General features: G+C 41.9%; 1 protein-coding gene and 1 non-coding gene across 2 annotated transcripts in view; one reads left to right on the top strand and one right to left on the bottom strand.

Annotated features, from left to right (window-relative positions):
- Positions 1–4700: 4700 nt before the first annotated feature.
- The window catches only part of LOC123511398 (protogenin B-like), a 202355-nt gene continuing 180203 nt past the window's right edge, over positions 4701–26852 (bottom strand). Inside the window, exons 5-22 of the mRNA XM_045267242.1 lie at positions 23403–23547; positions 22474–22542; positions 21779–21987; positions 19778–19953; positions 19055–19317; positions 18403–18569; positions 18062–18217; positions 17688–17845; positions 13967–14191; positions 13546–13681; positions 13079–13215; positions 12574–12716; positions 12058–12188; positions 11527–11714; positions 10126–10270; positions 8980–9248; positions 8709–8819; positions 4701–8158 (exon numbers count right to left, since the gene is read on the bottom strand). Of these exons, the coding sequence (XP_045123177.1) occupies positions 7718–8158; positions 8709–8819; positions 8980–9248; positions 10126–10270; positions 11527–11714; positions 12058–12188; positions 12574–12716; positions 13079–13215; positions 13546–13681; positions 13967–14191; positions 17688–17845; positions 18062–18217; positions 18403–18569; positions 19055–19317; positions 19778–19953; positions 21779–21987; positions 22474–22542; positions 23403–23547 (3269 nt within the window). The 3' untranslated portion in view covers positions 4701–7717. The remainder of the gene's footprint in view (positions 8159–8708; positions 8820–8979; positions 9249–10125; positions 10271–11526; positions 11715–12057; positions 12189–12573; positions 12717–13078; positions 13216–13545; positions 13682–13966; positions 14192–17687; positions 17846–18061; positions 18218–18402; positions 18570–19054; positions 19318–19777; positions 19954–21778; positions 21988–22473; positions 22543–23402; positions 23548–26852) is intronic.
- Trnal-caa lies at positions 10357–10430 on the top strand. The gene has a single exon. It is a non-coding gene; the product is annotated as a tRNA-Leu (tRNA).

Below are 26852 nucleotides of genomic sequence, written 5' to 3'. Positions count from 1 at the left end.
CGTCTTGGCTTGCATGTGGGATACATTGAAATACCCAGACCTATAAATGCTGCTTCATTCACCATTAATTCCTTTCAGTAATGCCAACATATTACATAGTCATCTTCACACCAACATTCACACAGATGACAAATAAAATTATAAATTACAAAAGTTTTGTGTTTACTGAGGTCGCAAGTAAAGACATCACCTACGAGGTAGGGTAAGGTATATAATTAAATCATCTGCTGCAATTTGTCCCCTGCTTCCTATGGAAAACTGATCTGTTATAATCTAATGTTATTTGAAAGTTTTGTGGAAGTCAAATTAGGCTCATCCTATAGGTCAGCAACTGAGATATAAGCCTGATGAAAAAGGTCCCCTTCCTCCCCTCCTTAACACATGAATAAAAACATAGGGTTGGCGCACACACACACACACTGCCACTCGACGTGCTCCTTTCGCTCGACGTCGTATTCCAAGACTCAGCCTCCATAAGGATGGTGACTAGTGCACTGTTCTGCTCCTGCCGCCTCTCATCACCACCCGGTCACTGCAGACCGGCCGGATCGAGTGGCCGATCTGCTTGCGAGGACACGTCCCTGCACAGTGTCCATGGTGGCGATTATTGGTGCCAAAACGAAATGCTGATGACCACCACAACACTAAACCTGAGCTATGTGGTTTAAGTATTATTTATACAATAAGAGTTCCAGACTGACACTACTTTTATCACAAGATCACACATTTCCACTCCATGATTTACAATCTAATCAAAATTTTCCTGCACTGATGATTTTAAGACAAAATATATGTATAAACACAATGGAAAAAATTCCTTACATACACTGTTGATCTTGTCACAAACTGGAAGCACCAGACACACAACATCAGATCTCTTAAAATATTTACCTTTGGTGTTTGAATCTTAAGCTTCACTGGTACACTTGCATTTTATCATTTCAAAAAAATTTTAATGCAGTCAAGTGAACAATAACATCATCTTCCCATTACATATTGGGGGATTAACAAATAAAGATCAAAATATAAATGCATAAAAAGCTTCCTCTAGTATCCAAACTTTACATCTCTGCATTATGCTTTTTATTTTTTGTTGCTACTGTCACATCATCTTCCAGCAGCTGCTAAAACAAAAGTTTGTCAGATTCTCACACCACAGGCAGTTCTTACATATACAAGCAACTATACCACATAAATATTACAATAGCTCATTTCTTTCTGCAGTGTGCTCATTTCATGCATTTCAAGCCAGTTTTGCTTATTTTTTTCCATTTAACAGTTAAGATGGTCAAAGGATGACAGTTATTGCAAGAATTTGATCATTGGAACTGTGTAATACGTACGCATGTATCAGTCTTTTTGTACCCGATGCTGGCAAACCTCAGAAGGTGTGGCTTTTACTTGCATCGTAATGAGGGCTGTGGTAACTTAAAATTGATCTGACTGTGGCCGCACTGTGTTGGGGATGGGGAGAGGGAAGGGGAATGTTCGGCACATGACACGGGAGCCAAGGGGAAGGGACAGTGAGTGAGTGGGTGAGTAGATGGATGGATGGATGGATGGATGATTGATTGATTGATTGATTGATTGATTGACTGATTGATTGATTGATTGGATGACTGACTGACAGAATGAATGAATGATAGTGGATGAATGATGAATGGATTGATGAATGAGCTCTCCTGACCATGAGAGAGGTACCTGAAGACTGTACGACACTGTATTGCATCTGAAATATCTTGGCAATGGTATGGCATAGCGTAATGAGGAGTGAGGATGGTGTCTGAGTGCTGGGGGACAATTGAGGTCAAGTAACAGGCAGCAGCAGGGAAGAAAAAAGGCTCTTCATGGTTTTATTTATTTCTGGTGTTTCAGCTGCCAGGCGTCTATGGAGGAGCACCATGGATGAAACAGGCCAGAAGTAGCACCCTAAATGCCCTTCCTCACTGCTGCCCAGCCACTTGACCTTGCAAGCAACTCCTTCACAAGGGTACAAGGGGTCACTGTATTAAAGAGCAGCCCTCTAAAACAAATGTCCCAGCTATCAATGAATGTTACAGCCAGGAAATCAGTCTCTTTCCAGCAGGACAAACTGACAATGAAGATGCCACTGCCATATAGTGAGACTGGAAATAACCATGTGCACACACCAGAGTTTAGGTTATGTGGGCCTGATACAACAATAGGAAGGGCTCTTGCTCAACTATGAGTGATGGAGCAGCATGATGACAGACAAAGGAAAGGATGGTGTGGGAAATGAGTGGTGGTGGTGGTGGTGGTGGTGGTGGTAGTGGCGGTGGTGGTGGTGGTGGTGGTGTTCAGACAACTACTAAATGGTGAAGCAGGTGGAGGACAGACTAGGCTACCTGAAACGGGCCTACCTAATGAGCACTTAACTGTAGCACCTCCGAATAGATTTGTACATTGTGATAATCAAATTGCTGTTGAGAGAGAGAGAGAGAGAGAGAGAGAGAGAGAGAGAGAGAGAGAGAGAGAGAGAGAGAGAGAGAGAGAGAGAGAGAGAGAGAGAGAGAGAGAGAGAGAACATCCCTTTCAAAAGCTATGGTGCATGCCCTAGCAAGGGAGGACTGACAGCAAGCCCTGCATCGTGCTTGCCTCCTAGTACTTGAAAGTTCTGCCGTTGGGTTCCAGGGGGTTGTTGGTTCAGCACTGTTTCTGGCGTCTCACTCCCGACACCTCACACTAGTTTGTTGTCCTGGCAAAGAGGGCAGGAATTTCAACATGTTCCATTTTCTATCTGTTAGTTGTAAATGTGGGTTGCAGAGTAGTGGAGTGAAGGGTAGCATCTTGGTGGGAGGGCATGGGAGGGGAAGGGAGGGACAGGAAAATGAACCATATTGAAGTCATACCTCAAAATCCCTGTGACAGATGAGCATGGGCACTTTAATTGTTTTCTTTTTTTTTTTTTTTTTTTTTTTACTTCTTTTCCTCTTGACAAGATGGTGCTGCAAACTATAGTTTATCTTGTGCTTTTAGCTGTACTGTAGTAATCAACCAAAAAAAAATATATATGCAAGTAACAGGCCTATGGTTCAGCTCACTTCTACCTAAGCCGATAACTTCCACTACCTTGTACATATTTAGTAGTGTCACTACAATATTTACAAATAGAAATGAGCACAAGACGTTTCTCAATACATTAAATTATTGTACAAAATGTATTCCAACCCTGTGTACATGTTAACTTGTACGATATCTTAAAAACTACAATAAATGAAGGGGGCATTTTTTAGGATAAAGGATCCAACCTCAACTGGCTGGAGTAATCCACAAACATTCTGAATTCTTAAGAAGGCTTACATCCTATGTTGTAATAGAATATGAGTCTTATTGACAATCCCAAATTCTGTTACATTACCCTATTTAAGGCGGGGGAGGCTGCCCCTGTGATCAAAACAACTACTGCACTGGAAGGGAGAGCAACCAACAGTGTGACAGTCACAGGGGTAGCAGAGGGAGGAACACACCTTTGGGAGGTGAGGAGGGGAGACAGCCTCCCCAGCCTACCAGTTCATGTTGCAATCATCCAGAATAATAAAAAAAAAAAAAAAAAAAAAAAAATCATAGTGTACATGATAACATCCTACTGACAAAATAATGACTGGTTATCATGAAGTAGCTGAGTTAATGCGCTCTTGGCAGAGGATGAGGGAGTTGGCATAGGAGCATTCAATCTCTTTCCTTTCTTTGTCCCTTGAGCTATCATACATATGCAGCACGAGAGATGCGATGCTTAAGTTTTCACTCATTATACAAAAAGGAACGAGGTAGTATGATAAAATTAGGAAAACAAAAAATTCCAAAATACATTCACTTATACATACACATGAGTGGGGAAAAGAAAAAAAAAAAAAAAAAAAAAAAAAAAAAAAAATCATTTACTTTAAAATAGATTTTAAATGTGTATACTGGGAGGTAGGGGGATGTATTGTAAAAATATGGGAAGAGAGAGAGAGAGAGAGAGAGAGAGAGAGAGAGAGAGAGAGAGAGAGAGAGAGAGAGAGAGAGAGAGAGAGAGAGAGAGAGAGAGAGAGAGAGAGAGAGAGAGAGAGAGAGAGAGAGAGAGAGAGAGAGAGAGAGTTAGCTAGCTTTTCTTCCTTGGTGGTTTGGGTGGGATGAGTGAGGGCTGTCTGGATGTAGCATAGGAACTACTAGCAGACAAAACACAGGTTATACTAATATGATTAATGATTCAGATGAGGAAGAGGAGCGTGAAGACAAAAATGCTTGGAAGATACAGCTTATCATTAAGGAGGAAGGAAAAGACCAAGCAGTAATATAGAAGAATGAAACAGGAGGAGAGGCGATGGAGAGGGTGGCCAAGGTGGTGGTGGTTGTGGTGATGGTGATGATCGAGTGTTTGGGGTTTGGGTCATCTGGTGGGCAGGTGCTGTGGAGTGTAGTGTTTGTACATTGAGCTCCCTGAGAAACAGAACCACAGCCCCTGCCAACCTGGACTCTTGTCTAACTTATTGGAAAAAAAAAAAGAAGAAGGAAAAAAAAAAAAAAAAAAAAAAAAAAAAATATATATATATATATATATATATATATATATATATATATATATATATATATATATATATATATATATATATATATGAAATGAAATATAATAAGGGTGGAAAATGGGTGAGGAAACGTGAAAAAAAAAAAAAAAAAAAAAAAAAAAAATTCCGAGGATGAAACAGCAGGTCCCTTGCCCCACCTGACCTGTGCCTTTTATGAGGTAGAAATTATGTGCACGAAGCTGGACTGATGCTCCGCTGCCCCTCCAGCACCACCCCGGCCCTCCACTGACTGCATCCATGGAAAAAGTATATACATAATTTTATGAAGAGAGAGAGAGAGAGAGAGAGAGAGAGAGAGAGAGAGAGAGAGAGAGAGAGAGAGAGAGAGAGAGAGAGAGAGAGAGAGAGAGAGAGAGAGAGAGAGACACTACAAAGGTAGGGAAAGAGGGATGGGAATTGTATATACATCAGACATTTTGATAAAGTGAGGTATATATACATACATTTGAAATAAATCTCTTTTAAATAATTTCCTATCTTTAGCATAGTTGTGTACTGAGCGTTTGTGGGCCCCCTGCGTGGTAGTGGTGGGCTGGGGGGGGGCGGAGAGTCCCTCACCTGAGCCACTAATGGTTGGCACCCTTTCTGCTAACAAAACTAACTTAGCAGCAAGATACAAACATAAGAGTTCATAATAATAGAGACAATATTCATCCATGGGCAACAAATACGTATATAGGGTATCTCCTCACACTGTCATTTCCTGGAGCTCCACACAGTAACTGAGGTAAAAGCCTGAGCTAAGTTTCTTGCTTGGGAGGAAGGGGGTTCACATCACTCTGCACACCCAATCTTCTGCTCATCAAAGCCACTCATTCAACCGCATCCCATTCTCAGTTCTGGGCTTTGATACAAAGCCATGAGGGGGGTCTTAAGTTTAGCCGAGAGCAGTGGTCTGACTGCACAGAGTGTTGCAGGGTGACTTATGACAATCTGTACAACTGGAGATTGAGAAAAGCACTGAGATTGTTTCAGTAGTCCTACCAGGGATTAAGTTAACCAGTGTATATAGTTAGTAAATGGAATATGATTTGTACTAAATATTAAAATAAGTCTTATGTATGAAACTCCCACCTCAGACAGTCAGCTACATCACACACACAGGAGAGTGGCCAGGCTGAACCCCCACCATGACTCTACAAGAAGGCTCCATCACACACCAGTGGTGCCAAATACCTTCCCTTCCAAACACACATCTTTTGCCCTGAAGGTTTGAACAATTTCATCATAAGGCAAATTAGCACAAATGGCTGCCTAACACATATTTAAGGGCTGTCACCAGCAAACAGCACTTTTAATAGATTAATTTGCTAATGTTTTGTGGTTTTAACATATTTCATCTGACAACAGATTTGAGTACTGTTCTATCATTTCGTTAAGTAATCCAGACCTGTGGTGCTACACTGGTGGAGGATCAGGGCTCACACAGGGGCTGGTGCTGCCAGTGCTACTGGGAACCGGGGAGAGGCAAGCCCGAGCTCTGAGAGGAGGACGTTTGCACTGATCAAAGTTACCGTTACTCAGCCCAAGTTCTGAGGCAGTGTTGGCAGGAGTCAACTTTATCAACTTTATAATTTCTTGGCACCATGTGGGGCTTTGGGGGTTTAAGTACCACCTGGAGCCACTGGATGTGAGGTGTGCAAGCATCTAGCTGACCCAGAGCTGCCCACCAGGGAGCCTTTGGGGAACTGACTGACGGTAATTTAGTTCAGTGGCACAGCACCACTTGTCAGAAGTCTGTATGGAATGCAAAGTGAGTTGTGGGTGAAGGATCACGTTACACTGGGAGTGTTTCCACTCACTGCTGTGCTAAGCTGACACAGCAAAGAGGCCAAATTTACCAAATTTTTGTTGGTAAAATGCCTACTACTGTGATATTCTTCTTAAGATAGATAGAATATACGTATGAGATGACAAAAGATACAATAAATAGATAAGAATGAATCAAGTTAATCAGTCTAAGTTTGTCCTAGACATCTGCTGAGAAAATGCAATGAAAGCTGCAACAGTTCTTACAAGTAAAGAAGCCACAATACTCCTGGACTGACACACTTTATAGAGTGATAAAGTCCTAACACTCAGAGTGAAGAAGGGCATCAGATGAGCATCATCAGAAAATAACAACTCCCGACCTCCCAAGGATGCTCCTCTAAAATGATCCTCCACCCACCTGGTAAGGAGCTAAAAACGGTAAAATGGTTCAGGTAGCTTCTGCAATATCATAAGCGCTGCATGTGATCATTGAGTGCAGGAACGATTCCTGCACTTGGCTGCTCTTGGTATGAATCTCCCTGACTTCAAACTGTAATGCTTCAACAGTAAAAACACGGAAATGTTACATAACACAACTGCTGCCTAAAAGTCAATTCCTCATACATAAAGTGTTAATAACCCATTACTCTTGTACTACTTTATGTTATATAAGAACCAGCAGACAAATGAAACACACCTAAATAAAAGATGTATTACAGTCTTATATAAAAGAAAATTATGAGAAGAGATTACCATCCCTGATACAAATATGGCGACTCAATGAGGTTGTGAAGACGCGAGAAGTTGCTTTGGGGGCCATGGTGGTGGTGTGGGTTGGGGGTGGGGCCAGGCATACTGTTATTTGCCAGGATAATCCCTGATACCTTGTTGTCAGAGAAATGAGGGAGCACCTGGACACAGCTCTCTAGTCACAGTTTACACATAAAAATCTGGAAAAAAGTTAGTGTTTTGTACTCCTTTCAATAAGCCTCGGTAAGTGAACTGTATCATGACGTGCTGAGTCGGGGGGTGGGGGGACGCTGAGCCTGAATTGTGTGACCGAGAGTCATATCCACAATGCTACAACGTGAACACCAAACAACACCTAGCTGTTAGTGGCTACAATGGGTGCCTGACCCAGCCCCGCTCATTTTCTCGGTGGTCACGAGTACCCACGCTGACAACATTTGTACACTTGGGTCAAGGCACACGCATCAAGTCCACTGTGGGCTGGATGGGCACAGCTGCCGCATGTATCACCGCAGTGGCTGGGCCAGGCCTTGTATACGTATCAATACCCGCATCAGACCAGAGGAGACTCGGTGACAGGGGCCTGCGAGGGAAGTGAGCCCGGCAGTAACCAGGCGCTGCACCAGTTACTGTGCCATTGTCAGTGATGGTCTTGGAGACGCTGCTCTCGTCGCTCCAGCGCCTGCATGATGGTGGTGGTGATGAAGGTGATGGTATGGGGTGGAGGTGGTGACAGATGCAGCAGCAGCAGCTGCAGTGATGTGCTCACTGGTGTCATCTGTCCCCGTCCTGTCTGGTGCCGCTCCTCCTTCACCCTCTGCCACACTAAGGGTCGTCAGACTGGTGACGTTGTTAAGACCATCATGCGAGGTGGTGCTGTGATTGAGATGGTGGGCTGGGGAGGGCGGGGGTGTGGTGGTGGGGGAGCGGCTGCTGGGACTTTGTTCACTAGCTGCCTGCAGAGATGATGGTGGAGGCTGGCTGCTAGAAGAGGCACACTGGGCTGTGGCACCATTACTACTTCCAGCACCGAAAACAAGTTGTTCTTTTTCCTCCTCTGATCCACCCTAGAAAATTTCAAAACAAATTTATTAACACACATCTAAATTTTAGTACAATTGTTCCAAAGAAACATTAGTAAAACATGTAAATGCTAGCTGAACATTCCCTAACTTGCTCTCTCTCATGTCTTTTATGTAAAGAGGCATTAAACATTTGTGACAAAGCAGATTGGTGTGTAAATATTTACAAAAAACAGATTAGATTGTTAAAATATGCAAATTTGTCAACAATTTCTCTAACTAAGAGGTTACAAAAATGAAACAATGATGTAATAGTGAAGAGAGAACAAGAAAATTAAAATGCAAAATACAGTGAAAATAGAGGCAAGTTTTCTTTTCTCAATTCACCTGCTATGAATACCACAGAGAAATCATAAATAATAATTGAAAATTCATGAAATTCATCAGTCTGAAAAGCTAAATATCTGATATTCAACCAAGTAACATAAAAGTGGGAGATCATGAAATTCATTGCGGTGAAAATGAGTTTTAAATAACATTTGCATTCCTACCATCATTTAACATGGAAATATTTGCAGTGCCAGCTGACTCTCACCTGGACAGGGGCACTGGGAGCAGCACCTGCTAGGGAGTGCTCCCGGGACTGCACATATCCATTGCAGCGAGAGTTGCTTAGTCCATTGAGCCAAGTGTCTGGGTACCCACCCTGTACCAAGGGCAGAAGTTACATTAGCTGTGCAGATGAGCAGTTCCAATTATTAATATGAGTCAATGTTAATATCATAAATCCATTTAATCCCACAAATAAAGAAAATGTAATGTACATTTCAGCATCAATATCCTCTGCCTCAAAACTCATCCCTAACCTTGGTGTCCAGAGGTGGGGACTTGAAGTCAGGTGGAATCTGTGTCAGCATGGGCACATACACCTCCATCTCCTGGCCCTCACTGTCTCCAGGGCCACCCAACCGACCCTTGCTGGCCCCGGCTGTGACCCGCTTGCCATTGATGTGGCCATTGCCATTGCAGGATAAGACACGTGGCTGGGAGGTCACGTTGCGGTACTTGATGATGTACACAGTGATGAGGACGATGAGAAACACAAACACAAATGCTACCAAGCCACAGATCAGGTCTGGAAACAAGAAGACAGCATGAGACTCTGAGGAATAAAGAATACCTTTTTCCTAAGACTTAGTTTTACATACTCTAAAGTATTTTTTTCATACACTGTGAATGATGAAGAAATAAAAAATATAGTTTTGAGAATGTTATTGAAAATATCTTGAAAATAATATGAGCCAATTTGTTTTAAGTAAACCTATTGCAACACTTGCATACACTTGAATTTTGATCTCATTTGTATTGGCAGGCCCTACTCTTCAACAAGAGGAAGAGAGGAAAGGACAATGAGGTAGAATAGAGTCACTATGTATATGGTGGGATCCCTGAAAATAGCAAGAGATGCAACACAATAACAATGAGACTGAGGCTGAAGATAGTCAGTCAAAAGACAGGAGCTGCTAAGACAAAATACTTTTTATTTCATTATCTAAAACAGCAGCATAAGTGGAACCCATTCCTTGTGAGCACCTCCTGGACTTTGCAGGCACTTCCCAGTAGGCACCAACATTACACCAGTATGCAGAGGCAGCCACTGCCTCATTTTATTCAGAGAAAATCCAGGTGAAATAAGGCACAAGAACATAAGCACCATCCCAACACTGCCCTTACCTGGCTGTATACCTTCTTGTTGTAGTATCTACTACACATCCATGAGAATCAACTAAACCTTCTTCCAATTCCAATAATACCTGGCAATTAATCTCATATTACACTATTGTAACATGAAGCTGGTGAGTTGTTATACAATAATTCAAACACCACATTCAAACTGGTCTTGATGGTGCTTATATGCCTCTACTGATACACCACATATGAGTCTGATAGATGACAGTTTGAATGTAAATAGATATATGAATGGATAGGGTTCCTTAACATGAAAAACTTACATAGTATCTCTGGGGAGATGTCTGGGGGTGATGGGAGAATGGCAGGGATGGTGGCAGCAAGTGGCTCTGTTGCAGTGCCACATCCTGTTACTGTGCAGCTGCGGACCATGAACCAGTACTCTGTATTGGAAATGAGTCCCTTCACCTGCAAGGTGCAAGAATTTAAGATGTAGAAAGCTTTACAAAACACACACACACACACACACACACACACACACACACACACACACACGCCCGGTAGCTCAGTGGTTAGAGCGTTGGCTTCAAAAGCCAGAGGACAGGGGTTCGATTCCCCGGCCGGGTGGAGATATTTGGGTGTGTCACCTTTGACATGTAGCCCCTGTTCACCTAGCAGTGAGTAGGTACGGGATGTAAATCGAGGAGTTGTGACCTTGTTGTCCCGGTGTGTGGTGTGTGCCTGGTCTCAGGCCTATCCGAAGATCGGAAATAATGAGCTCTGAGCTCATTCCGTAGGGTAACGTCTGGCTGTCTCGTCAGAGACTGCAGCAGATCAAACAGTGAAACACACATTGCTAGTGCAGTGGTTAGCACACTCAGCTCACAACCGAGAAGGCCTGGATTTGAGTCCAGAGTGTGATGAAGCAAATGAGCGAAATTCTTAATATGTAGCCCTTATTCACGTAACAGAAAGTAGGTACAGGATGTAGTTCAAGGAGTTGTGGCCTTGCTTTCCCGGTGTGTGGAATGTGGTGGTGTGGTCTTAGTCCCAGAGATTGTTCTATGAGCTCTGAGCTCGCTCCATAATAGGGAAGGCTGGCTGTGTGACCAGCAGGCGACCATGAATGCGCATGCACGCACACACACACACACACACACACACACTGCGTCCTGTAGTTGTTAGCACGCTCGGCTCACAACCGAGAGGATCCAGGTTCAAGTCCCGGAAAGCGGCAAGGCAAATGGGCAAGCCTCTTAATGTGTAGCCCCTGTTCACCTAACAGTAAATAGGTACGGGATGTAACCCGAGGGGTTGTGGTCTCGCTTTCCCGGTGTGTGGAGTGAGTTGTGGTCTCAGTCCTACCTGAAGATCGGTCTATGAGATCTGAGCTCGCTCCATAATTGGGAAAGCTGGTTGGGTGACCAGCAGACGACTGTGGTGAATTACACACACACACACACACACACACACACACACACACACACACACACACACACACACACACACACACACACACACAGATGTTAAAAATATAGTTTCCCGCAAAGATGTGTTGAGACTTGGAACAGTTTGAGTGAAGAAGTGGTGTCAGCAACGAGTGTGCATAGTTTTAAAGAAAAATTGGATAAGTGTATATATGGAGACGGGACCACACGAGCATAAGGCCCAGGCCCTGTAAAACTACAACTAGGTAAATACACAGTCTTCTACGCAGCCTTTACCGTGGCAACGTCTGTCTCGCCGTCCACCTCCTGCACCTCCCACTTGGACAGCGGCTTCTTCTTGTCCAGGGTGAAGAGGATCTCATACTTCTTGATGTCATCCGCCTGGTTGTCTGGTGTCTCCCACTTGAGGCGGATCGTTGAAGCATCAGTCGGTTCATATGTGATTTCCTCTGGAGCTGAGGGCACTGCTAGGCAAAGAAATGCAGCTATCAGTATGTATGTATGAGCTTGGTGTACTACTCCTATGGCTCACTACTTGAGTACACAATCCTGTATACTCCTTATACAATTCTCAGGAATATGTTAATGACTTTCATATATGTAGAAAAGCTCATGCAAAGAAATTCAGGTGGCATTGAATGAAGTGATAAAAAATAATAAAAAGTAAATAAAAAAAGTAACAGTGAAAAAAATAAATAAATTGATAGGTAGATGAAATACAGACAAATAAGTTAAAATGAATGAAAAATAAAGATATACATATCAACGAAAGCTCTCTATACTAAGACTGCCCAAGAAAACACTCACAGCTGCCCATGGTGATGGCCTGCACGGCGGGGCTGTACGGGCCGTACACAGTGTCAGACTCGTGGGCACGCACCCTGAACTCATATGTGCTGAACGGCTTCAGTCCAGTAATGACAGTCTCTGGAGTTTCACTGAAAAAAATAATAAATAAATTAAAAAAAAAAAAAAAAAAAAAAAAAAAAAAATGTGACTGAAAATATCTTTTTAATTTTGCTATAAAATACATCTAGTTATGTAAATATACTAGTTAAATTAAAAGGCAAAATAAATACAATTTACTTTAAGACAAGAAAGAAGAGGATCTGGACAAGGAGGGATGGAAGCTGTTTTGCTTTAGTTGCCCCCACTTGGGAAGGATGCTCACAGATGAAACAAGACATGAGGGAGATGCACAGGTAGACAGTTTCTACATAATCTGTAGTAACTAATATCAATCTGCAAAATAACAACCTAATTACTTTTACAGAATCTAATGAGAGGTTCCTTGACATAAGACCAGCCATCACTGCTGCCCACCTGCATGCAAAGATCTCCTTCGTAGCATCTGTTGACAGTGAGACCTGCTGGTACTTGATGGTGTAGTAAGGTGCCCCTTCCTGCCCTTCGGCAAGGTGCCAGGACAGGTGAATGCTGGTCTGAGACCTTGGATCAGCCTCCAGCTGGTGGGAAGGTGGGAAGTGTATCAGACATCAAAAGGAATGGTGAACAAAAGCTTATCAATGACAATAATATTCACATTAATAAATTTGGTACCATTTGGCAAATAAGAAGTATCAGACAATAACTTTTTTTATTGTAAATAATGGAAGAAGAGCAATTCACTTCCTATCTCTACAACAATAATTCTTGACAGTGAAAAAAAAAAAAATAAAATAAATAAAAAAAAATATATATATATATTTTTTTCTTTTCTAGTAATTTTTTAAACTATATCAAGGCAGAAAACACAAAGCAGGACCCATACTAAGAGTGATTTCTTTTGTTTGGTCAGTGTGAGGCTGGTTGGCAGCATAACGCTTACCTGGTATATGTTCCAAGAGGCGGTGGGGGGCATGGTGGTGTTGGGGTTAGGGGGCATGGTATGCACTATCTGCTCTGTGGCACCCCCATCCCCATCAACACTGAATGCCTTCACCTGCACTTCATACCAATCAGCCTCTGCACAATGTATAAAGCATTAGTAACAATAAACTGCACTCATGGTACCTCACTGCCTAACATCTAATATTTCAAAGGGTCCTAATTCAACTTATGATACAGATAGAATATTTTGACAGAGTTGGTATTACTTTCTGAAAGACAATGAGCAGCTTGTAGCATATCTGGTGATCATCTAAGGTAAACTGAGATGAAAAATGAAAACCTTTAGTCTCTCCAAATACCAAGCTCAGGAAATATGACTATAGCATTCTTCCAACCTGGCCATGGAGTTTATTTAAAGAAAAAAAGGTGATGCATTGTGGACTCCCAAGTCTGACAGCCACTCACCAAGATTGTTGATGGTGTAGGAGGTCTGAGAGGGAGGGAGGTTGATGGGACCCTTCCACTGCCGTTCCTGCCGCCTGTACTTCAGCATATAGCCTTCCACCTCGGCTTTGTTCTCTGCTGGAAGCTTCCAGTTAATCTGTAAGAATGAAGAAAAAGGCCATTCTTCTCAATTCATCTTCCTAGATCATTTGTCTGCTTGTACTTCCATATCTTTCCTTAGGTAAACAGATACACTAGTGGTGATGAACACAGTGATAGATAAGAGGAAACAGAAGCAGGTAGGGAGTTTCAGAGTTTACCAGAGAAAGAGGTGAATATATTCAGAATGTATTGGTTAACTACTCCATTAAAGGGATGGACAGCATACATATAAAAATACATTTACATGAACACACCCACAGCGACACATCCAGACACACACCTTGATGGCCAGCTTGTTGGTCTGTGACGTGTCATTCACCACCTTGAGCGTCACAACAGGTGGCAGTGGCACATTGCGGGGCGTACGGGAAGGCATCCTGATGGGCATCCAGGGCCAGTTGTTCTTGGTGGGGTAGCCGGCCTTGGTGCCCGCCAGGACCTGCACCTCATACTTCTTGGCAGGGAAGAGGTCCCTGATCTCAAACTGGTGGATATCAGCTAACACCTGCAGAAATGAGAAGTCTTTGTATTCTAGCACCATTAGGAAACAAAGAGAACTGTGCATAAATTTTGGTTAATAAGAGAGAAAAGAAAAGAGAATGAAGAAAATATGACCCAGGGAAAGGGAAGGGATACATCAGGGAGTGCCATTTCAAAGACAAAACTCCTGACCAACAACTCAATCATATTCATTTAACTCTCTGTTCTGGTTTTTGCCATTTATATAATTGAAATATACAGGAAACATGACACTGAATTCTATAATACCATGTGTAACCTCTCTATGTAATTTGTCCTCAATATTATAATTTTCGATACTGTTGTTAAGTCTAGGATGCAAGCCAGTAACTTTATTCTAATAACTTTTCTTGTATTGTAAGCTTCTGTGCTAACCTTCCTTGAGTTACAAAAAATTTTCTTAAAGTGTGTGTGTGTGTGTGTGTGTGTGTGTGTGTGTGTGTGTGTGTGTGTGTGTGTGTGTGTGTATTTACCTCGTTGTAGTTTTACAGGGCCTGGGCTTTACGCTCGTGTGGCCCCGTCTCCATATGTATGTATGTATGTATGTGTGTGTGTGTGTGTGTGTGTGTGTGTGTGTGTGTGTGTGTGTGTGTGTGTGTGTGTGTGTGTGTGTGTGTGTGTGTGTGTGTGTGTGTGTGTGTAATTAACTTTGGTCGCCTGCTGGTCACCCAGCCAGTCTTCCCCATTACGGAGCAAGCTCAGACCTCATAGACCGATCTTCGGGTAGAACTGAGACCACATCAAACACAACACACACTGGGAAAGCGAGGCCACAACTCCTCGAGTTACATCCTGTTACTATTTACTGCTAGGTGAACAGGGGCTACACATTATGAGGCTTGCCCATTTGCCTCGCTGCTTCCCGGGACTCGAACCTGGCCCTCTTGATTGTGAGTCGAGCGTGCTAACCACTACACTATGCGGTGTGTGTGTGTGTGTGTGTGTGTGTGTGTGTGTGTGTGTGTGTGTGTGTGTGTGTGTGTGTGTGTGTGTGTGTGTGTGTGTGCTTACCTATTTGTGATTACAGGGCCTGAGCCATAGCTCTCTTTGTCCACACTTGTCTTATTTTTCCTTCATTTGACTGACACTCGCCACACACACCACATCCATGCTCAGTTTGTTCCATGCATCAATGCTCCGATACGGGAAGCTATACTTCTTGATGTCGCTCGTGTAGGAATCTTTCAGTATTTTCTTTGGGTGTCCTCTTAGGTAATTACTGGATGCCATCGTGATCAGGTTCTCCCTATCCAGTATGTCCACTCCATGTACTATTTTGAACATTGTTATCATATTCCCTCTGACTTTTCTTTCTTCCAACCAGCTTAATTCCATCCTATTTAACCTCTCCTCATATGGTACCTCCTTAAAGTCTGGTATCATTCTTGTTGCTAACCTCTGCACTCTTTCCAGTTTCTTGACATGTTTCTTCATGTATGGTGACCAAATTACTGATGCATATTCCAACTGTGGCCTAATCAGGGTGGTCAATATTTTCTTTATCATGTTCCCATCCAGGTAATTAAATGCCCATCCTATACTTTGGAGCACGCTATATGTTTTTCAAAATATTCTATTAATGTGCTTTTCTGGAGACAGATTACTCTGTGTGTATTTACCTATTTGTGTATTACAGGGCCCGAGCTAAGCTCTCTGTGTCCTGTCTCCTTGTCCATTCCTGTCATATCTCTCTTTCATCTGATTGACACACACCGCATCAACGACATCACTGCTCAGTTAATTCCACTTATCAATGCTACGATGCGGGAAACTGTATTTTCTCACGTCACTTAGACAGATGTCTTTTATTAGCTTTTTTCCATGTCCTCGGAGATGATTACTCGTGGTCACCTTTATCAACTCTCTGTCCAGTATGTCAATCTTGTTCACCAATTTATACATAGTTATCATGTCTCCTCTTGTTCTTCTCTCTTCTAATGTGGTCAGCCCCAGCTTCCCCAGTCTTACCTCATAGTCTAACTCCCTGAGTCCTGGTACCATCCTTGTTGCCAGCCTCTGTACCCTTTCTACCTTCTTCACATTTTTCTTCATATGCGGTGACCAGACACAAGCTGCATATTCTAACTGGGGTCTTATTAAGGTACATAATATCTTCTTCATCATTCCTTCATCTAGGTAGTGGAATGCAAGGCCAATATTTTGAAGCATGTTATATGTTTTCCAAAAAATCTTGTTAATGTGTTTCTCCGGTGACAAAGTGTTTTGCACGGTTACTCCTAAGTCTTTCTCCTCATTGGTCTCTTTAATTTTCTCATCACCCAGCCTGTAATCCCAGTTTGGTCTGTATCTACTTCTTCCCATTTTCATAACATGGGTCTTGTCTATATTAAATTCCATCTGCCACTCCTTACTCCACTCATATATTTTATCAAGATCTTCCTGTAACTTGTTACAATCTTCCACATTCTTTACTCTCCTCATAATTTTAGTATCGTCCGCAAACATGTTCATGTAACTGTCAATTCCTACTGGCATATCATTAACATAAATCAAAAACATGATGGGACCAAGCACTGACCCTTGTGGAACTCCACTGGTTACCTTCTTCCACTCGGACTTCCTTCCTCTCACCACTGTTCTCATTTCTCTTCCCATTAAGTAATTTTCCATCCATTTTGCTAGTTTATCATTTACTCCTCCAATCTTCTTTAGTTTCCACATCAGTCTATTGTGTGGTACTTTATCAAAGGCCTTTCTCAAGTCCAGGTAGATAGCATCCACCCATCCCTCTCTATGTTGTAGTATGTCAGTCACTCTTGAATAAAAACATAATAAATTGGATACACGATCTTCCTTTTCTGAAACCAAACTGTCTTTCACTCAGAATGTTTTCACTTTCTAGATACTCACTCCACTTAGCTTTAATTACTTCTTCACATACCTTGCACAATATACTAGTCAACGATACTGGTCTATAATTTAGCGGTTCCATTCTACTACCATTCTTATATATAGGCACAATGTCAGCTCTTTTCCACTCTTTCGGGACTAATCTTGTTCGTATGGAGATTTCCACAATATCAAATACAGGGTTCAACAATTGATCCTTACATTCATTTAGCAACCTCCCAGATATGCCATCAGGCCCCACTGATTTATTAATATCCAGATTGCTTATAATTTTCCTTACATCTTCCTTAGTAACCATGATGTCCTGCATTTGCTTTATTTCTGTAGGCCTTCCTCCCATAAAATGCTCCTTCTTTGTAAATACTTTGCAAAAGTTGTCGTTCAAAATTTCAGTTATATCTCCAGCATCCTCATACACTTCTTCTCCATTTTTTACCTTTACAATTGCCTCCCTTATATTTAATTTTCCATTTATGAATTTGTAAAACATTTTTGGGTGTGTGTTTTCCACCACCCTGTGTGTGTGTGTGTGTGTGTGTGTGTGTGTGTGTGTGTGTGTGTGTGTGTGTGTGTGTGTGTGTGTGTGTGTGTGTGTGTGTGCAGTGTCTCACCTCATTGACATGATAATAGTGATGGTTATGTTTTCTCCAGTGAATCTTGTAGCCCACAATGTTGCCCTGGGCCTGCTCAGGAGGTAGCTTCTTCCAGGTGACCAAGAGCACAGTGGGAGAGATGGGAGTCACTTGCACGACAGGAGCTCCCTTGGGAACTGGAGGGTAGAGGGAGAATGGCTGAGTATGAACAAATGACAGTGATCCTTGAGTACCTCAGTCTTGGGTGTTCTGACTTACTATGATCTTAAAAGTGAAAGACAATTAACACATGTACTATCAAGGACTCAAGACTATGAACATACATAAATCACGGTGGAAGTGAGTACATATGGCCAACATTATTGCTGTACCCTGCCACTGGACCAGCTTACCATCCTCGGCAGTGCTGAAGACAAGGCGCTCTGACTGGTCTGAGGGGAAGTTGGTGTAGGCGCGCACAAAGGCAGTATACTTGGTGTTTGGCTTCAAGTTCTCCAGAAGGTGTGAGGTGTTCTGGGACACAGCCTGGCGCTCCATCTCATCAGCGTCTGAAAGAGAAGACAAACTATTAGGTAGGCTGATGTTTACCTTTCATTGTACTGGTAAGAAATAAAAGTAGTATATATTTTCATTGCCATGTTTTTAAAAGGTTAAAAGGCAATAAATTAGGCAAACTTATGTATTTGAAAAAGAGAAAGAAAGCAAGAGAGACAGAGACAGAGAAAATACTCACCAGACTCAAAGTAATGAATGGAGTAGGCCTTGATCTTCTCACTGGTAGGAAGGACAGCATCCCATGTGAGCAAGACTGAGGTGGAGGAGAGCACCACATAGTGAAGGTTTTGGGGTGGGTCCGGGTGGTTCTTGGACGAGTTGATGACCATCGGGGCCCAACTGGAGCTGTGGGAATGCAGGAGAATTGTGGTGAGAGATATATTTCAATTCTTTTAAGGAGTGAAGCTTAGAGATTGCTACATTACCAGATTTAAACTAGCAATATTCCAAGTTCTGCAACTACTGAATCCAAATATTAGGGATATTAGAAGTTCTGTTGCTACCCAGTCATGCCAAGAGGGAGCTTGATATTGATAACTCATAAAAAAAAAAAATAAAATAAAAAAAAATCTCAACCATGTACAGATAACAGAGGAGGAAAGAGTAGAAAAACAAAATCTCTTTATAAAATGAATAACAAGAGGATGAGAAAACGGATGGAGAAAGACAAGTAAAATAGTGAAATAAGAGAGACAAAAGCATTCCAGTCAAGAGTAAGAGACAGGAGAAATAGGAGAAATAAAAACATCCCGTCAAACAATGAAAACAGAAGGACAAAGAAGTGGAGGCAGAGAGGTAGTAAAGGTCCTGGTTGACTTGATGGCACTTACGCATATCCAGCATCGTTGTGGGCGAGGCACTGGTACAGCCCTGTGTCAGAGGTGATGGAGTTGGTAAAAACGAGCTGGTTGGCACTCGTCTGAATTATGCGGCCCTTCGTGTTAACGGTGAGGCCATCTTTGTACCATGTGACCCGAGGAGGGGGGTTGCCCACGACCATGCAGTCCAGTCGGGCAGTTTTGGCCAGTAAGGTATCCAGTGCCTCAGGAGGGGAGATGATTTCCGGGGGTACCATGATATCTAGTTCTATTTCCTGCAGAAGGCAAAAAGAGACAAGGTTATGTAAGCAAGGTATTTCTGTAGCAGAGTGCTAGAACCATGACACCTATTTCTATTTCCTGCAGGAGGCAAGAAGACTGCCTGATGGATGTGGGATATTTCTGAAACAGTTGTGCCTGAATTAAAAAGTATGAGAAGCTGGTAAATTTGTGTGCCTGAATTAATAGTAAGTTGGTAAATTTCTCCTTTTCAATCCTTAAAACCTACAGAGAGAGAGAGAGAGAGAGAGAGAGAGAGAGAGAGAGAGAGAGAGAGAGAGAGAGAGAGAGAGAGAGAGAGAGAGAGAGAGAGAGAGAGAGAGAGAGAGAGAGAGAGAGAGAGAGAGAGAGAGAGAGAGAGAGAGAGAGAGAGAGAGAGAGAGAGAGAGAGAGAGAGAGAGAGAGAGAGAGAGAGAGAGAGAAAAGGGGGGAGGAGGGGATTCCTGAGTGGCCTACCTGAGATATGGTGACTTCGCTCTTGGTGATGGGGTTCAGGGACTTGGCAGTGCAGGCGTAGCGGCCGGCACTGGTGTTCTGGGCGTTAGGGATGGTGAGTGTTCCATAGCTGCCCATTACAAGGCCATTCGTCTGGCTTGTAAGGTCCTCCCATGCTTCACCCTCACTCATATTCACTGTTAGGGGATGAAATGTAAGGAAAGTTGCCTATGTTACTTCTAAGTGAAGTTATTCCTTAAGAAAATCATCTTTAAAGTCCAGTGGTGCCTTGGAATACAAACTTAATCCGTTAAAAATTTTGTTCTTACTCCAAAGCATCAAAATACATGTATTCTTATGGAAGAAATTATAATTAGTTCCAAACCACCTCCCAAGACCAAAAAAAAAAAATATTTTTCACCTAATTTCTTACTTTTTGCATATTATTACTATATATACTACTACTACTATTATGCTATAACTATAGAAGATAGGAAAATAAAGCAGGAAAGTAAGCAAAATGTAATATAATGAAAATTCAACTTCTTGTGGTCAGAAACAAGCGTCACCACATCCTCCTCATGTGACTCCATCAAGCCAGCACCACACACTCTTATATAAGCCAATAAGTTTTTCTTTGATATACTGCATTCATTATGGAAAATAAATCAGGGAAGTAAGCAAATTGTAATATGAAAATTCAACTTCTCGGTCAGAAACAAGTGTCAACACATCCTCTTCAGCCGACTTCATCAAACCAGCACTACGCACTCTTATTTAAACCAATAATGAGATAAAAATAACGATTCCAATATTGTCATGCATCATAATATGTTTCTGAACTGCTTACTTATCCACAGAAATACATGTATATCTTATATCTCACCAAGAAATACATAAAAAATTATAAAATACAGCACACTGACATAAGTGCTCTCACCATCCTCACACTTGGTGCCCTCACACCTACACAAACATATCCTTGTAAGAGCTGATACATGATTGGCTAAGTGTCCACCATCTTGAAAACAATGAGCCAATGACAGGCCTCCATATATGACAGATAGCCTCAAGCATAAACAAACTGTGCAGCATAAAGGAATGCGGTTTCTGAAAAGTGCCAAGATCATGCCTGAAAGGCTCTAACAAAAGAGTCACGATCGTGCCTGACGGGCTATAATGGTTAAGGCTTTTTAATTCATGAGCTGGATACTCTCTCTTCCCCTTGGATCTTCTAGAGTCTTCCATACGTCTGTCTGTATGTCTCGAGACCATGTGTGCTGCTATGCTAGGCAATGATCTTAATAACTAAAAACACTTAATATCCCAGGCACTACAAAACAACAACCAAACAACTGCAAACAACACTCCTGAGGCACTGAGGCTGTGTGGTGCCCCAGCATGCAGTCAGCTGATCGTGCAATGCTGCGCTCAATCTGTTGACCGTGATTGTTATTGTTCGCACTCCAAAGCAAAGTTCGTCCTCCAATGCAAAAAAAAAAAAAAAAAAAAAAAGTTTGTAATCCAAATTGTTCGTACTCAAAAGCGTTCGTACTCCAAGGTATCACTGTAATGAGTTTTATTAATAAAAGTAATTTTGATCTGATGACAGAGAAATGCTAATCATTTTGGAATTTTTTTTAATTTATTGGACTTGAAACTGACTGTTTACAATAACACAGAACTCCCTATCAACTTGATAGGGGTCAACATGTTATATGTGAAAGGTTTGACTGGTATGACTAGTATGGGTAAAGAAAAGCACTCTAAAAACATGGAAGCTATTAAAAAAAGAACCCTTATCTTATGTGGTCGTTTCAAGAAAATGAGAGATGATGGTAATGTAAGTATGTACTACGCTATTCTCTGTTAAATGGAATAAAAGCAGGTTAGAATATCCAAGTATGAATAATTGGAAGGGGGTGTGCAAGACAGGAATATATACATCTATGGACAAGAGGAGATTCTATAGTTGTAATCAGGAGCAAGAGTCAGAACAGATGAATGCAGAGGTACACTCACATTTTCGTTGCCAAGAGATGTTAGGGAGAGGCAGCCCTGTGGTGAGACACTCTAGGACAGCATCTTCTCCCTGCCTGACTCTGAGGTGTTTCTTGGGAGAGAGAAAGGAGGGGGCCCGGAAGACATCCTCCTCCCCGGCCTCCAGCACAGTGACGGTCACGCTGCTGCTCCGACGGTCCTTGCTGAGGACAGTGTTGCTCGCCAGGCACCTGCCACCACAACAAGCCAATTAGCATCTCAACACTTGCCTTTCAGGATCTTTATTTATCAAGTAATAAGATACCAATCAAAATTAATTCATTAAAATCTGGAGAGAAGGGGTTGTCTGCAAGGAACATTATCTTGTAAAGGAAAGTGTATGGCAGTGCAGAGCATCTACACCTTCCTCTACAAATCTAAAATTTATACAAGCATACATTAAAGAAAAATTCACAACTTAACTGTTCAAATTCAGGTTACAACTTTAAGATAATATAAATCTTGTGTATGCTTACTGTGTATTTTTGTGTACTCTTACACCTTAGTTTAATTTACATTTTTACCATATCATTGTTTTATTTTTTGTCATTGGGAGAGAAGGTGCCTTCAACACCTATCATTATCCTTTCCTTGTTGAGGATACATTTCCCTAGGAATGTTGCCATATCTGCTGATCTATCCTATGTATGCCCAAAGGCACACACTATCTGTCTCACCTGTATGTGCCTGCATCGCTGGCCTGCACTCCCACAATGTGCAGAACTCCTGAGAAAGGGGTTGTGTACCTAGATGGAAAAATTTGGTCAGTATTATATTCACTTTTGACATTTAAAATAGAAACAAAGTTCAGTAAGGATAAGGTGAGCAAAGCAAGGATGGTCACTCTGAATGAGAGGAAAAGGCAATGGACATTTGATGATGGCAATCCGTCACAATTAAAGCTGCTTTCATAGATTTACACTTGACTCCAATGATGTGAATATAACTCTGAGAGAGGAAATATCATTCAAATACTCCACAACTGGCCTGTCCTCGCCTTCACATTTTTTAAGTTAACGACTGCTTCTGACAACTTTACATGAATCATCTTTTTGAGAGCTATAGATTATCATAGGTATAGTCTAATATCTGTAAGAAAATATAGTGACATATTTGATCAAGATTTAGCTTCCTTTGACAGGAACAGACAAATGTTAAGTCCCCTACTTTGGAAGGCATCCAAATCTTCTCAACATTTCTCCATTAGTGGAGGGAGGCAAAGATATCATAGTTTTATGTGTAGGCATGCTCTGGATACCATCAAAACAGTTGCTAAACATTTCTATCACAATGAAAAGCATTGAAAATTGGAAATTAAGAAATAAAAAAGAATATTTGTTACTACGGTTAAGAGAATATTTCTGACTCACTACCACACACATAGTCAGGGATACACACCTAAGTCAAAGTCATTACATTAAGAAATGAAAAGAAAATTGAAGACATTTAACATTTCATTTTTCAATAAGGAATCATGTCTAAAAATACGATCTTGTCTGGCAGTGGCCCAACAAGTGCACACCAGCAGGGTAGCTGGGTGGTGGCAGTGTTCCTGAGGGCAGGAAGGAAAGGAAACATAACACAGGTGCCGAGGAGGCTGCTTCACCTGTCGTGTTGAGGTAGAGGTTGTTGATCTTGGGTCCACAGGAGTGAGGCGGGGGGCTGGGAGTCAATTTGGCACGAGAGTCGCAAAGCCTCACCCACCAGCACCGTCACATTGGAGGGGCTCACCACAAAGTTCTTGGTGAGACCTGCAACAGAGTGCTCCCATTAGCCCCAGATGTCTTGGCATCAGCTCTTGCACCAATGTCCCTAACTTCATTTTTTTCTCAATAGTTCTGGCTTCAATGTACATGTAGTGATCAAATGGTGTAAGATCATTGTGAAAATAGTTAATACTATACAACATGGTGATGTCTCATGAGATTCATCTACTGAAAATATGAATGAATAAATAAATAAAAAATTAAAATCAACAACATAAATTGCAAAAAAAAAAAACAATAATAATAATAATAATAATAATAATAATATGATGAATCATTATATGAAATGAATGAATTCATAATTATAAAAATCACTGAAAAAAAACACCACACCAGCAGTCCCTGGTACTACACAAGGTCAAGGTGACACAGTACTCCAGTAAGGCAAGAACACAAACAATCATATCATCAAAGCACAATTATCAATAATGTTTTGACTGCCACATATGAAACTTAATATATGAATAAATAGACTAAAAACTCAATAAATCATCATCCCAGTTCCTGAGCACTGTGACACTTGACAGAGGTGTGAAGAAAGATTGTTTGAAGGCAAAGGGTAAGACCAAGTCAGGCAAGTGATCTTATCTGAATCCATGAGTAAACATTCCATTTGTTTGGCAAAGTTTAGTTTATTTTCAGTAGTTATTAATGTCTAGGAGTCAAGGTCATCTGTGCCAAGGTCTCCTGCTTGAGTGATGCCAACTGCATCTTAAGGCTTGTCCCCCCACCCCCTGCCTGTGTCCTGCAACCTATGCCCACACCTAACACACACACACACACACACACACACACACACACACACACACACACACACACACACACACACACACACAGCCTGTGCCCACACTCAACACACACACACCCAGCCTGTGCCCACACTCAACACATACACCCAGCCTGTGCCCACACCCAACACACACACCCAGCCTGTACCCACACCCAACACACACACACCCAGCCTGTGGCCCACACCCAACACACACACATCCAGCCTGTATCCACACCCAACACACACCCACACCCACACCCTGTGCGCGCGCACGCAAGCACGCACGCACGCACGCAAGCACGCACGCACGCACGCACGCACGCACGCACGCACACACACACACACACACACAGGATCAGTTTCTCATTATCCACTTGGAATGGACCAAGTGGATAATGAGAAACTGATCCTGAGAGAAGAATATGACACCCGAAGCACAAGATCGCATAGTAAAAAGCTGAGAAAGGGAAGATGTCTGAGAGATATAAAAAAATATAGTTTCCCGCAGAGATGTATTGAGACATGGAACAGTTTAGATGAAGAAGTAGTGTCTGCAACGAGTGTGCACACTTTTAAAGTAAGATTGGATAAGTGTAGATATGGAGACGGGGCCACACGAGCATAAAGCCCAGGCCCTGTAAAACTACAACTAGGTAAATACAACTAGGTAAATACACACACACACCAATGAGGAGAAAGACTTAGGAGTAACCGTGCAAAACACTTTGTCACCGGAGAAACACATTAACTAGATTTTTTGGAAAACATACAACATGCTTCAAAATATTGGCCTTGCATTCCACTACCTAGATGAAGAAATGATGAGGAAGATATTATGTACCTTAATAAGACCCCAGCTAGAATATGCAGCATGTGTCTGGTCACCGCATATGAAGAAAAATGTGAAGAAGGTAGAAAGGGTACAAAGGCTGGCAACAAGGATGGTACCAGGACTCAGGGAGTTAGACTATGAGGAAAGACTGAGGAAGCTGGGGCTGACCACATTAGAAGAGAGAAGAACAAGAGGAGACATGATAACTATATATAAATTGGTGAACAAGATTGACATACTACTGGATAGAGAGTTGATAAAGGTGACCACAAGTAATCATCTTCGAGGACATGGAAAAAAGATAATAAAGGACATCTGTCTAAATGACGTGAGAAAATACAGTTTCCTGCATCGTAGCATTGATAAGTGGAATAAACTGAGCAGTCATGTCGTTGATGCGGTGTGTGTCAATCAGATGAAAGAGAGATATGACAGGAATGGACAAGGAGACAGGACACAGAGAGCTTAGCTCGGGCCCTGTAATACACAAATAGGTAAATACACACACCCAGCCTGTCCTCACACACACACACACACACACACACACACACACACACACACACGCCCGGTAGCTCAGTGGTTAGAGCGCTGGCTTCACAAGCCAGAGGACCAGGGTTCGATTCCCTGGCCGGGTGGAGATATTTGGGTGTGTCTCCTTTCACGTGTAGCCCCTGTTCACCTAGCAGTGAGTAGGTACGGGATGTAAAATCAAGGAGTTGTGACCTTGTTGTCCCGGTGTGTGATGTGTGCCTGGTCTCAGGCCTATCCCAAGATCAGAAATAATGAGCTCTGAGCTCGTTCCGTAGGGTAACGTCTGGCTGTCTCGTCAGAGACTGCAGCAGATCAAACAGTGAAACACACACACACACACACACACCCAGCCTGTGCCCATACCAATCATACGTATACCCAGTGAGGAAACCAGCACCAATGTGTGTTCACTTGTAAATGCAAAATAGAATGATTAAATTACATGCAGCACTGAAGACACATAGTTTCCATGGTGCTTCTCTGCTCCTATGCTAAAATACTGCTGGTACAGGAACAAGAAAGGAAATGTCAATGGTAGTGAAGCCTGTGGGTAACATGTCTGAGCAGCTCATGTACTGGTGAAGGTGTTATCTATCTGACATCAACATCTGTCCAGTGACTCCTTCAACTTGGCCTACACACACTGCTCCTGCCTCTCACACAGTAACACTACTCTTATTTATATATATATATATATATATATATATATATATATATATATATATATATATATATATATATATATATATATATATAACTATCTATGAATATACAACTGTTACCTGAAAGTAACATACCTCATGCAAGATACAAAAAATTAATATTAAAGTTAAGCTGATATAAAATAGTGATTAACTTTTTCTTTATTGTGGCTATTTTAAGCAATAAGATGTTCTTTTATGCATGCACACACACATAAACATATGCACACACACGTACACACACACACACACACACACACACACACACACACACACACACACACACACACACACACACACACTTGAGCTGAGTATTGAAAAATGTGCTAAAGAAATATACAGCTCACTTAACATAATAAATACAAAGAAACTTGGTAGCACACTGGGAAAGAAAGGCATAATATTGTGAGGGAAATTTGGATTTATGAAAGAAAGATCAAGTGCACTTAATTCA

The sequence above is a fragment of the Portunus trituberculatus genome, chromosome 31 (assembly GCF_017591435.1).
Source record: "Portunus trituberculatus isolate SZX2019 chromosome 31, ASM1759143v1, whole genome shotgun sequence".
In the NCBI taxonomy this organism is placed as follows: domain Eukaryota; kingdom Metazoa; phylum Arthropoda; class Malacostraca; order Decapoda; family Portunidae; genus Portunus; species Portunus trituberculatus.
The sequence above is the reverse complement of the archived record's forward strand: the minus strand, read 5'-3'. Positions and strand labels throughout refer to the sequence as shown.